Source organism: Heptranchias perlo, chromosome 37 (assembly GCF_035084215.1).
Source record: "Heptranchias perlo isolate sHepPer1 chromosome 37, sHepPer1.hap1, whole genome shotgun sequence".
Lineage (NCBI taxonomy): Eukaryota > Metazoa > Chordata > Chondrichthyes > Hexanchiformes > Hexanchidae > Heptranchias > Heptranchias perlo.
Window position 1 is genome coordinate 1840540 of NC_090361.1, and position 13796 is coordinate 1854335.

The window sequence follows — 13796 nt, forward strand, 5'->3', positions numbered from 1 at the left end:
GAGAATATCAGGAGCGTAACCCTGAATGATGCTCATTATGTGACGGCCCTAATCCATGCAAAGCTGCATGAACTGGGTGAGTGCTGGTCATAAAGGTTATCCACATGTGCTACAATACCTAACACAGTGAGAAGAAAGAATGGAACTTGTGGTTTCTGTGTTTACCAAACCAATGGGCCAAAAGTGAAACAGTGTTTCCTGAATGCACTGCTGAATATCTAGAATATCCGTTCCAAATGACAGTAGGTGAATGAACTCAATTGTTGTAAATGAGCTGCAGTCACAATGAGAGAGAGAATTATAGCTCCATGCATCACAAAGAGCTAAGTATAAGAAGTTAAATCGTGCAGCATAAATAGCAGCACACCATCCCCTGGAGCCCAAGTGATGGAGGTGGCTTGCTATTATTAACCATGTTTGTGTCTTTGTCACATGTCAAACTGTCAGGTTTACGGCTTGCGACTCACGCTGAGGAAATGTCCGGCATTGACGGCAATAACCCTTTCAGTTGTGGGTAAACACTTAGGGCTTTGTCACCAAATCTCATATACAGTGTGAGCCCCACGGTTTACAGTGACAGAATATTTCCTTTGTACTTACAGATTTTGCATAAAGTTTATGGGTTGGGAAAGAAACAAAAATAATTGCCTGCAGTGCCACAGTATTCCTGGTGGTGGCACTGCTAGATCGAATGACCCGAGTTGCCAGTAAAAGGAACATGTTTGTTAAATGAGTATTGAAATAAATTTGGGTGTATACTCTATATATACAAATAGGAAATGTAATTACCATGGAAATGAACTGACCTGCAGTACATGAGATGGTAAAGTTCCAGGCGTATTTATTCACCACAATAACATGCTGTATTAAAGTCTCAGTAATTTCTTTATTTTACTATTTGACTGCCAAGCCTGATCCTGTCTTTGGCCGATATTCATGCACGCGTGTATACACATGCACGAACACACACATACATACGCATGCACACACATGCACACAGGCAGGATTTATTCAGAGTGTGTTTGCCAGTCCAAACAAAACTACTTCAAAAAGTCTATTTTTGAAATAGGAATTTCACAATAAGGTTCAATTAGAAACATTATTACTTCCATTAATCCAACAATTCAAGTAAAGCAAATGGAAAGACAAACCAATCTTGTCAGACAAAAACCAGCAATTAAACCATACAGTGGACCAGACTCATTGCCCAGTCTGTGCTGAGTTTGCTAATCCGAGCCAGAATTCCAGTATGGCTGCTAAAAACGGGCTTCAGTACCTTGGAGTTAGAGGGGGAGAACTCAGCAGGATTCCTACTGCTGATCAGTGTCCAACAACTTCTGATGGAGGAGCACATGTTAATGATGTTCATTGGAGGGAATACGAAGGCACAATGCCTGGTCCACAGGTAAAGTGTTTACAAGTAAGTGTGGGGAAAGGAACAAAGAGCAACAAAAAATGTAAGAAATAGTAAAACAGAGAGAGATACATTAAGTAACATATATTTTGAAGGAAAAGTGCAATGTTTCAGGAGTAACAGAGATCTGATTAAATCAGGACATTTATTGAAAGATCAGAATACCAGGATACAGGGCCGACAGAGGAGTTTTGAATTTGGCTGCCAAGTTCATGTTTTTTGGTATGGAGCAGATCGAAGAGAGTCTCCAACTAAAACCAGTGCTGATCCTTAATGAGAGGCACCACTTCACAAGATACATATCTGATTGGAGTGGACTGTTGCACACATGTACCACCATCTGGCTTAATATATGGATAATGGATAAGGAGGCCAAAGAGAGCCCATGGAAGGGTACCCAGACAGACTCAATCAGCGCCTTCAGGAGGGGAGGAAGAAAAATTGGCGAGAAACGAAAAAGGATATTTTCCATGTGCATTTATACTGATTGATTGCTCCCACCAGCTTCAGTATAATATAAATATAATACAACGGCAGTGAACTCTATAACCCCAACAACACTTGGAACCTGACTTTCTGTAAGTCCAAGAGCAGCCATTTCAGGGATGGAAAATCAGACCACTTCTATTGACTATCCAACAGCCACCAGCAACGTGCGGGTGTGACAAAACACCTGGTCACCTGAACAGCTCGCGGAGGTCACGGGTCTCCACCTGAGCAGCTCTTGGAGGTCACGGGTCTCCACCTGAGCAGCTCTTGGAGGTCACGGGTCTCCACCTGAGCAGCTCTTGGAGGTCACGGGTCTCCACCTGAACAGCTCGCGGAGGTCACGGGTTTCCACCTGAGCAACCCTTGGAGGTCACAGGTCACCTGAGCAGTGCTCGGAGGTCATGGGTCTCCACCTGAGCAACCCTCGGAAGTCACGGGTCTCCACCTGAGAAGCTCTCAGAGGTCATGGGCCACCTGAGCAGCTCTTGGAGGTCATGGGTCTCCACCTGATCAACCCTCGGAGGTCACAGGTCACCTGAGCAGTGCTCGGAGATCATGGGTCACCTGAACAGCACTCTGAGTCTCCTCTTCAGAGATATAGCACCTTGAAAGTCTCCGTCCAACCTTTCTGAGCTGTAATCCAGGTTTTCCATTTCCACAACGCAGTGTTTGATGAAGTTTTGAGACCTTGTTAACTTTTTTTTAATGTCATGAACCGCGTGTTTCTTCCTTCCAAATTTATTGCCAATGTAAATATAGACAGGAATTTGTAGCCATTGCTCTTGCACAATATGACCAGGGTAATGTCTAAAGGGATTTGATGCCTGCATGAGATCACCCTCCTCACTCTAAACTTTAGAACTTCACATTCATCCTTCCTTGCCGTTTGTGGGTGGTGTAATCTAGTAGACACTGAGGGACCAGAGGGTGATACTTGCAGATAAGTAGAACGGTTCTAATCAACTATTCAGCACACATCTGACAAACCCTCCCACAAAATGTTGGGAGTGTTAAGGTCTTCAGTTACAGTCCCGTGGTTGAACTTGACGTGTTTGAGGTAGCCTTGTACTGTCTGGGATAGTTTATGCACAAACTGAACCATCCACGTTTTTTAATTCCTGCTACAATGGATAAGGGAGCAGTGTACAGCTGCATTATCTCTACCGTGCTGGCTTTCTGGATCCAAAGTAAGTACCAGTGTTGGAGGAACTGTTTAACGAAGGATTATTGACCACACTCTTAAAAAGTTAAATCCCAGGGATTGCAAGAGTTTAAATACATTTCTCCCTGCTGTACAGCAGTGATTGTCTCAGTGTCAGCTCCTGTACATGTACAGTACACAGTGGGTAAAAGGGAACGATTCACACCTGTCTGATACTCTAAGACTTGTGTGTGTCTCAGTGTCAGCCCCTGTACATGTACAGTACACAGCAGTAAAAGGGGACGATTCATTCCCGCCTGCACTGTACAGCTTGTGTGTCTCAGTATCAACTCCTGTACATGTACAGTACACACTGGGGAAAGGTTCACTCCATCTGCCACTGTAAGCTCCATGATTCTGTCTCAGCTCCTGTGTGTGCAGAATTCTATGGACTGGCAGTGCTGTGGGTCTAGGAAATCAGCTACTTGGGAGAAATTTGAGAAAAGAAGTACAGAAAGATTCAAATATTGAGAATGTAATCTGACAAAGTTTGAGAATACTGTCAGTGACACAAGGGAACAAAAGATGCAAACAGTTTGAATTCAGTTCTATCTGCTCTGGTCCCTGGGTTCAGTTCCAGCCCAGTCCGATGCAATGAACATGTCCTCTCACCGCTGGCTGCAAATTCACAAGTGAAGTAAGCTTGAGCAGTCCTAACTGGGCATTATCAAAAGGAAAAATGGCTTACAGTTTAGCCCATTTAGCACCGAATAGCCACCCTTGCTCAGAGAGCCCTGGAGGCTGGTTCTTGCAGAAGTGAAGTCACAGTGGAATAATCCCTATCCTGTTTCTCTCCCTCTCGTCCATCTCCTGTTTCTCTGAGATTTCTCTACTCTATCCTGTTTCTCTCTCTATCTAGTCCCACTTCAGGCTCACATTGCTCAATCTAATCCCTCTCCCATTTCTCTTTCTCTCTTATCCCTCTCCCTTTTCTCTCACTGCCTCTCTTATTCCTCTCTCTTTTTATTCTCGTCTCGTCTCCCTATCTTTCATGTTACTTCCTTTTTTGTTCTGTTTTTCTCTGTCCCTCAATCGTTTTTTTCTGTCCCGCTCCTGCTTCCATCTCTCTCCTCTTTTTTCTCTCTCTTTCTCCATTTTCTCCTATTTGTCTCTGTCTTCCTTTAACCCTCCCCTGTTCCTCTCTCTGTCCCTTCCTGTCTCTCTTGTTCACCTCGCTCTAACACGCTCCTGTTTTTCTCTCTCTCTATCTCTCTTGTCCCTCACTATTACTCTTTCAATTAGTTGGTATAATTGTATGATACAGACTACAGCAACAATTAAAGGGAAACTAAGAACTAAAGCAACTCATATTTTTACTAAGCATCTGCTGACAGTGGTGAAAACCACAGCAGGTAATTTTATGCCTCTTACCTGGAGTATTCATTCAAAGAGCCATTTATTACCGTGGACTGAAAATGCAGTTACCTTGGGGAGTTACTCTCAACAGGCCCTACATTGAATGGATTCCATATCCCTGTATTTACTGTGATTTGTTTCCCTGGCAGCAAACGTGGCTGGATTTGAGGTTTGGATCAACACAAACCCCCCAGCTGTGGAATTTGGAGACTCTTTGGAGGTGAACTGCAGTACAACATGTGCAGACCCATCAATGACTGTGGAATATAAACCAGGGATACATCCTAACAGAACGAACAGTCGTGACTGGATCACAGACAGATTCCCGAGTATCCAGAATTGGGATTTGGTAGTGCCATGCAGTATAATCTGTTTATCAGATAATAATAAGCTGAAGGAGGAGAAAAAGGTGGTCACCGTATACAGTAAGTGAAAACTCTTGTTCTAAGATATTTGATTACCTGGCATAAAATGAAGGTGGGGACAGGGTAAACTCTTCAAGGATGTCCAGAACATGTCTGATTTAGGGTAGCCTGGTGCTGGTGAGATTCTGAACTGTGCTCCAGAGTGGTAGGAAGTGGGTTTACACTCAGACACAGTTTGATCCTGATCTTAGTTGGGTTAATAGACAGTCATCAAATGAAGGGGAGGCAAGTAAAGCAGGTCTAAGACTTTACAGGAGGAAATTCATATCCTACCACTCCATGGTGCAGCATCGAGCCGGCCTTAGCATCTTTTAATAAAGGTAGTAAAACCCTAGTGTCTGAACAGTGTTTGAAGAAGCTGCCTTCATCTCATGGGGAGAAGTCACCTCAGGATGTTGTTGCTTTCACAGGATATCAGTCACTCTGTCCCCAGCTCTGCCTCAATTTGGGTGGATGTTCATGCTTTTTCCTCCATGGGGAACAACAGTGCTGTGTACTTGTATAATAAGGGAAGTTATGTCACTGAATTGTTTCTGGATGTGAATCATGTATTGAATTGCAGGTGGGGGGGCATGTACGAATATTCAGACACATTTATTTCAGTGAATTGTGTTAACTGTGATTTAACAGATCGAGAGTTAAAGATTACTTCACCCCCTGAAGTGCTGAAGGTTAACAAAACCTATAGTCTGGAGTGTATTGGTCCGAGGGTCTATCCAAAGAATAAACTCATACTCACATGGCTGAGAGGGAGTGAGATTGTTCAGAGAGTTTCCACAGGAGAAAAAGGTTCCCCGGATGAAGATAAAAGATTGTGGAATGTTTTCAATTTAACTGCAAGTGGGTCAGATGATGGACAGGAGTACACCTGCTTGGCAGAAGTGGACTTGGGCTCCAACACTACAAAACCAATAACAAACTCCTCTGTGACTCTGCAAACTTACTGTAAGTTCCACTTGAGCAATAATGGGTTGGTTTTCCTCTTTTAGAGAATGGGCTAAATACTCAGATTTGTAAAAAATAAGAACAAGATAGAGGTAGTCTGCCATTTTGATCTGGTGTGGGATCTGGATAGGCTGGGGGATTGAGCCACAAAGTGGAAGATATCATTTAATGTAGAAAAATTCAAAGGCGTGAACATGAGCGAGGGAAAGAAACAGTGGGTGTACAAGTTAAATGGGAACAGTCTATTGGAAACAATACACTGGAGGAATCGGGGTGAGTGGTTGGGGGAGAGGGGGTTAGTGGCAAACTCTGATAAACCATCAGCACAATTTGCGGGGCTGGAAAGGCCAATGTGATCTCAGGATGGGGAGCTGGAGGGACAGAGCACCAGTCCCAGCAAGTGCAGGGCAGCTTGTACAAAGCGCTGGCTCACTCCACCTTGAGTATTGTGTACAGTACTGAACACTGGACCACAGGGGGACATCCTGTCCTGGAGGGAGCACACAGAAGGACAACTCAGGTAATAAAAGGGATTGGGTACCTGAACTATGGGCACTGGGGATATTTACATTGAATGGTTTAAGACTTTCAAGTGAACAGATAAATTGGATCCCAGAGCATTGTTTAGTATTAACATAAGCTCTTGGAAATAACAACATGGACTCCATCTTGTCCCATGTGCTGAGGATTTGGTCTCAAATGAGCTGAAAAGGTGCCAGGCAGAGGGAATGGAAATCTGTGGGGGAGTCATACTGGATGCTCTTGCACGCCTCGTAGTGGTCAATAGAGACAGAGTTCAACAACAACAATGGGCAGTAATTTCCCTGTACCTGCTCCCACTCCGCTGCCATGACTTAGCCAAAGTGCGGCGTAAACGGGCTTTCTGCCTCATTCCAATCAAGGGTCCTTCCTGCCTGTTGGCTTCATGAGTTGCTGGGCGAGTTTATCACTTGTCAAATCCAGCACTGGAGCATATTCCCCAAATATCACGAAAGGGTGCTACAACAGTCATAGGACACTAATTTGAATAATTCATTCATCCTTTTAAATAATTCTAGCGTGCACCCTGGACGCCTACGGACCCAATATGGTGGGCAGCGCACTTACACTTCATAATGAGTGCGCCATATTGGATGCTTAGGCACCCATTTTGACCCAGAAAATGGGAGCGGCGCCACTGAATTTCTGGGCCTTGGTTTCTGGAGTGTGTCCCACGTTTACACGGCTGGGATTGGGAACTCGCTGACAATGAGGTTGAACTTGTGTCCCACCACTGCTGTGCTGGTGCTCCAAACACCTTCTTACTTTAATATTATTTAACATTTCTTTTCCAGGTAAACCACAGGACACAACCATATCAATAAATAACAAAACCGCGTCAGGGTCTCCAGTACACGTCAGTAAAGGAGATGAAAAGCAGCATTCAGAAATTTGCTTTATATTTGTTGCAGAGTGCAGGGAGATTTACTCTGCATCTGTCCTGTGCTATATTTGACCTGGGAGTGCTTGATGGTGACACTGTGTTTTAAAATAGAAGCATGTTTTATTCTGAGCACTGACATCTGGAGAGCACCAGAAAGAAAGATTTGAAGAATACTTGAGTTTTGTGTTGTTCAAATTCATGTTTCAATTTTTTATTCTAATAAACTTTATAGATCCTCCAACAGAAGCACAGGTCCGTAAAACAGCTGACGACTGGATCGAAGGGAAATCACAGACCTTATCATGTAATGCAGCAGGGAACCCAGCTCCCCAAGTGTCCTGGATCAAAGATGAACAAATATACTTCGGAGAGAAACTCCACATCCCATCAGTCCAACTGAGGGATGGTGGTCAGTACGTGTGTAGGGTCACCAATGAGTATGGATCCAAAATCTCCTCTCTGAATGCAGTCATTATGTGTGAGTAACCATTACAGGAAGTTTACTTTTTGAACAAATTCCTTTATTCTGAGGGGTGTGAACAGTGTGCCTGTGTGATAGCCTTAAGAAATCAGATCCAGTGAGTGACTGTTGTGTTCAGTTTATATTTACACAAAGACACTGCATTTCATCCAGGCTACATAAAATGACAGGCGACTGGGAGCAAATTCCGGGGAGTAACACTCTCTGAGCTTCAATCCAACTGTTGGGAAGACAGCTGTTCTGAACTGACTGTTGGAAGATGGATGAGAGCGCAATATGTGGCTAAGTTTGGGCATCCAGCTAATCAAAGCTCTGCTGTGGTTCTGTGTTTCAGTGGTCCCGTGGGTGTGCCTGCCTACTTTCATTGTTTTTTTTTCTCTTTTCCAGATAAACCACAAAACACAAGCATATCAGTAAATAACAAAACCGTGTCAGGGTCTCCAATACACGTCAGTAAAGGAGATGAGGTTACTATGACCTGCGACACCAATGGAAACCCCCCGGCTACATTTCAGTGGGAAGCCCCCAGTAAGGGCAGCAACGATGAGACTGGCCCTCCTGGAGTCCTCCGTATTTCTCGTGCAACGTCAGAACATCATGGAATTTATAAATGTAGAGCTACCAATAAATACGGAACTGATGAGAACGAGGTGGACATCAGGGTCAAAGGTCAGTTTGTAATCTTGGTCACAACTCATTTAGCACAGCACTCCTTTTGAATAGCATTACTCCTTTTATGAGTTCATGGGATTTCCTGGATTTTGAATATCCCCTCAGCCAAATTTAAGAAGGAACAGTCAGTCATATACAAATTGAACCAGTCGTACAACATTATTTAAGTTTGAAATAGCCCTCTCTCTCTAGCCTATAGCTGATAAAACTTGTATTATTATATCAATATCAGCTTAGTACAAGAATCTGAACTGCAATCATTTTTAAACTGCTTATTGGATTTAAAGAAACAACTACCAGACCAACACTAGACAAGAATAACTATTTTTGTCACAAACAGGTTAGCTGATCAGCCATTGATAGGGGATTCAGCATTGGTATTGGTACAAGGGCATCTCTTCACCCACACAACAGAGGGCATGGATACCAGGAGCAGTCCGGCACTGACAACGGCTGATGTTATCTCTCCCAATGACAACACACCCACACATTTTGCAATCCCCTCCGATGACTTCACATGTGCCAGAAAGTGAGCAGGGCCAGGCCATCTCTGCAGTTGTGGAGGGGCTGCAGTCTGCAGCGGGATCACGTGGGGCCATGCTACCAGAGGTCGAGAGGCATCTCAGTTCAGGAGCCCCTCACAGAGACATAGTGCCAAGCCCCTCATAGGCTCCAGCCATAAGGGTGGCACCAAGAAGAAACACCCAGATTAGATAGAGCAGCACAACACACACAGACTGTATGGGGAGGAAGCGCTGTGACACCATGAACGAGAAGCAGAGACACATCACAGAGATAATCGAATGTGCTGGTACTGGAGTTTCAGCAGGTGCAGACAGTGTTGTTTATTTAGCTGTGGAAAGACATGTGCAGTGAAGGCTGGTTGGCAGATAGGTAGAGTGGCAGGGCAAATGTGGAGCATTGTGATTTATTCAAAAAAGGGATTGAACTATTGGGCCTGTATGCTCCTCCTCTTGGCAGATTTGCAGCAGGTGAAGACTAACGGTAGCCTTTGTGGCAGGCAGTGAGTCAAGGGAGTGGCCTGTGAGTGTAGATGGTGGTTGAGTGTTTACAGAGGTTGCCCTTTGCATTAGTGAGTTCCCTAACACGGGTGCTGAGAGAAAGAGTACGAGAGGTTAGGAGGTGAGCGAAGGCTGTCAGTGGTAGAGGGTGTGTGTTGGCACGTGCCCTTGGTCACCCTTATGAGGTCATTGGACCTTTTCCTGCACTGTGTGGCAGTTCTCAGGGTGGTAGAGGTTACGCCGACTGCCTCCGCCTCCTCCTTTAATCATATAGAGTTGTGAGTTAATTTCTGAGTCTACTTTCAACTTTTGGGAGTTGGATGATGGCAAAGGAAGTGGAGACTTCTGTTTTATGAAGGAATTTGGCAGAATTCTTGAACAGTGAGGGATTTTGTAGGCGGGGGGCAGGCAAGTGTTGAGTGACTTCATTTTGGTGAGTTAAACTTTATGTTTTGAAAGCATTGAGCTATCAGTTGTGCTCTCCTTGCTCTGGCTGCTGGCTCTCCTGTCCCACTCCTGTTGAGCTACCACCCCGCTGAAGATTGGCCAGGGATTCCAGCAAAATGGGAATTCCCTGGCTACATGTCTGAAATTCTCCATAAGTCAAGCTCAATGGAGTGAGGCAGTTCTCTACAGCGAGTGAAAGAGAGTTGGCAGAAAAAGTCAATTCAAGGGGGAAGGGAGGGTCATTTACTTTGATGGAAAGTCATGACCTTCGCAGCCCAATAGCATTGGTCTCTACCTCTGAGATAGTGTAAATGGGGCTGCAGGACTGACTGTGTTCAGGGAGCAAGGGCCATGTATGCCTTGACTATGTCCTATGAAGACAGTTGGTATACAGCGTACCTCTCACCCGGCATTCAATTGCCTCCTCTGCAACAGTTCTGGTTCCTTCCCACTATGTAAGGTGGAAACACGAGAGGGAGTGGAGGCTTCAAGTCATCCACAATTTACAGGCTTATTCAGAATTTCCCAGTAGATGCAATGGTGCAATTAAACCATTTCCTTGTTTTCCTTTGATCCAGGTCAAACTTCAGCCAGACGACTCGCAGCAAAGGTCCTCGGCTTTACCTCTGTAGCAATCATAGCTGCAGCAGTGTTAATTACCATGATCATTTATTTTAGAAACAAGAGAAAGGAATCCAAAAAACAACAAGAGTAAAAATGGAATAATTTGTGAATATGTAACGAAGACCAAATTGCATGATATCCTCTCAGAGCTGGCACCATGTAAAGGATAAGTAGGGATTTTGTAGAAGGGCAATGCAGTGCAACACTGGTTTCTAATGTACCTATAATCTGTAATTTCCTTTATTCTGCTATCACACAAAACTGTACCAAATCTGTAAAAGACTTCAGGAAGACACAGACAGGTGGGCAGATGCAATTTGTAGAGTAAAAAGCCACAGCTGTCAAAGCCTATTGTGGTAAATAAGGGCTTTTAAACTAAATATCAATATAATGGCCCTCCTCTCAACTGTTTCCAGGCCCTCAATTTCATCCACCATATAAGGGGACCAAATCTGGACACAGTATTCTAGATGTAGCCTAACCAAGTATACTGTTTTTTGTTTTGCATTGGATTGTCCTGGCAATACATCTTAATACTCTATTTGTTTTCACTGTAACCTCTCGGCATTGGTTGTGAACCTTAAAAGATTCATGTACTATAACACCTAGGTCCTCCTCCTACTCAACAATCTTAAATTTGCAAACCTGCATGGCATACACATGCTTTGTGTTAGCCATACCCACTTGCAGGGGAGTTCTCCCCGGTATTCTGGCCAATATTTATCCCTCAACCAAAACACCTAAAAACACATTGTCCAGTCAATATCACATTGATGATGTGGGACTTCGATGTGCACAAATTGTCTGCCGCGATTCCTACAATACAACAACGACTACACTTCAAAAAGCACTTCATTCACTGTAAAACACTTTGGGACATCCTGAGGTTGTGAAATGTACTACATTTATATTACTATAAGACTATAACATTTATACTACATTTATCCATAGTAAACACAGAAGGGTTTATATAAAGTAAATAAAGAGAACCAGAGAACACAGATTTAAGGTGTTTGGCAAAAGAACCAAAGGCAACATGAGGAAAATCTTTTTACACAGCGAGTAGTTATGATCTGGAATGCGCTGCCTGAAAGGGCGGTGGAAGTAGATTCAGTCATGGCTTTCAAAAAGGAATTGCATAAATACTTGAAGGGAAAAAATTTGCAGTGCTATGGGGAAAGAGCAGAGGAATGGGACTAATTGGATAGCTCTTTCAATGAGCTGTAAGATTCTATGAATAATATAGGAAAATCAGAAAAGCTATCAAAAAGGCTGATTAATGTGTAAAATGTTAAAATGAGAGGAAAGTACAGAGGAAGTACTCTTGGAATTTCCCCAGTTCAGTTCCAGTTCAGGGACACAAGACTGATGACTCTATTCTCTAATCCCTTTGAACCAAAGGGTTAATACTGAAATTCTGAGAGAATTAGGAAGGACCCACAGAAAAGCTGAGACAAAGACACACACACTCACACACATACACACACACACATAAAATGTTTCTAATTAAATGTGGGGCCATAGGTTAGTATACCTGTCGATATGACAAACCTAACAGGCTAATTAATGGGTCATAGTGTTTATGTAAACAACTGTAAAATACAGCTAACAGAGAGTCTTTTAAGAACATATTAGCGGCAAAATAAGGCTCTCTGGTTGCAATTTAGGTGTTGGAAGCCTAGAATATATGCCGTGACTAAAAGGTGTGGCCTTCATCAAATTACTTGAAATTTCACCATCACATTTTCTGTCACATGCCTGTCCAATTGATTGACATCTTGGAAAGGATCCATAAGACAGAGTTTGTCGTTTTTGATCTGTTACTAAGATCAAAGAGCTGCTCATATGTGCAAGGTTAGCTAATCCAGCATGGGAAGATGATGGCTGAAGAAAGGAGACATCAGCCTTGGATGGCAACTGCCTGCAGGCATTTCCAGACGGTCAAATAGCCAGTGATACATAGGGCATCTACCAGAAGGGAAAGGTCATATGTTTATGTGTTGCACAGCGAGGATAGCCTGTATATTCAAGGCTGTTTGTCACATTAAAGGTAATTTTCAACTTTGCCTCCTTGGCAGTAACCTGGTGAAATGGATTGTCTGCAATCAACGGAAATGAAAATTGGCCAGGTTCTATAATAGGTGGGCGATCTACTCCACCAGATTACCATTCAGGCGGTGAAGGTGAAAATTACCCCCACTGAACATTAACTAACTAATCTAACTTTGCAAAGCTGTATGATAACCTCAGACATAAAACACTGCAGTATACCAAAATTATCAAGAGATCCTAGCTGTAGCTGAGGTACTGCAATATACTCAAATTACATTTCTGCACCTAACGATTTATACTGACATTAATAACTACTGCCTGAGTGCCTATTGCAATTCTCAATGCTTGTGTCAACTTAGATGTTGTGAATAAAGTAGTATTAGCTAATACATCTCTCTGTCTGACTTTATCTTTGATAACCCTGGCAAGAAGTAACTGTAACTATGTGGTGATTGGCCCAACGCGTAATTATTAAGATACTTTTGACTGGGTAAGACAGTTCGGAGGTGAGCTAAAGTGGGCATCTTATAAACCTTAGATGTGCATGGTGGAAATTCTGTTTAAATGTGTCAGGAAAACAGATAAAGATTGGTCTGATTCTCTGTCATGTATATAGACTGAATATTGAAAATTCCGAGAATACATTCCATATGTACTAGATGTGACTTAGCATCTTAATTTTGCATAGTAAACCCATTTCATAAAGAACACTTTCACAATTTCAACACACAGAGGAAATCTTCACTCATTGTGCTTTAACCACAACCTCAGAGAGCGCCTCTCACTGTACCATTTGCTTTTTGCACACCATCATCCTTACAGTCCCTCTGTGTGAGACTAGATGACCAGCTGGATGACTGGCTGTTAAGAGGCGAACTGCCTACCTATCCTTTGCTCCTCCAATCTCCCAAAGATGTGGGCAGGATAGGGAATTCGCTGCACAGAAGATGCAGACGCAAACATGTAACTTACTGTTCTCCTGTGCGGCGTGTGTGGGTGTTTGAATTCTAAGTATTATCAGATGGCTTGAGAATCGAAGCTTTGGTTAATTCTTGAATGGCAGGCAGGGGCACACCAAGCTACCAAAACATGTGGCCCCAGCACTAAGAAAGAAAGAAAGACTTGCATTTCTATAGCGCCTTTCACGACCTCAAGACATCCCAAAGCGCTTCACAGCCAATGAAGTACTTTTTTTGTGCACAAACATCCAAATCAGGAGAATGCAAAGCATTCTAGCTTTTAGGA

At 43.3% G+C, this 13796-nt stretch overlaps 1 protein-coding gene across 4 annotated transcripts; it reads left to right on the forward strand.

Moving 5' to 3' along the window:
• Window positions 1-2818: 2818 nt before the first annotated feature.
• On the forward strand, window positions 2819-12940 carry LOC137304363 (intercellular adhesion molecule 2-like). 4 transcript variants are annotated; one of them, XM_067972926.1, is made up of 6 exons: window positions 2824-3090; window positions 4610-4885; window positions 5516-5830; window positions 7486-7662; window positions 8122-8403; window positions 10454-12940. In XM_067972926.1, exons 1-6 carry the CDS (start codon window positions 2988-2990, stop codon window positions 10588-10590), a joined length of 1290 nt encoding a protein of 429 aa, XP_067829027.1. In that variant the 5' UTR covers window positions 2824-2987; the 3' UTR covers window positions 10591-12940. The 4 variants fall into 4 exon arrangements, with proteins under 4 accessions (XP_067829029.1, XP_067829027.1, XP_067829026.1 ...); XM_067972925.1 differs by having other exon boundaries at window positions 2828-3090; window positions 7486-7731; XM_067972928.1 differs by lacking the exon at window positions 5516-5830 and having other exon boundaries at window positions 2819-3090; window positions 7486-7731.
• Window positions 12941-13796: the final 856 nt, after the last annotated feature.

Excerpts from the sequence above, each read along its gene's own strand:
- LOC137304363 (XM_067972925.1), top strand. The coding sequence starts at position 2,988 with ATGCACAAACTGAACCATCCACGTTTTTTAATTCCTGCTACAATGGAT. Across the intron at positions 3,091-4,609 it reads GCTGGCTTTCTGGATCCAAA|CAAACGTGGCTGGATTTGAG; the intron begins GTAAGTACCAGT and ends TTTCCCTGGCAG. Across the intron at positions 7,732-8,121 it reads TCTGAATGCAGTCATTATGT|ATAAACCACAAAACACAAGC; the intron begins GTGAGTAACCAT and ends TCTCTTTTCCAG.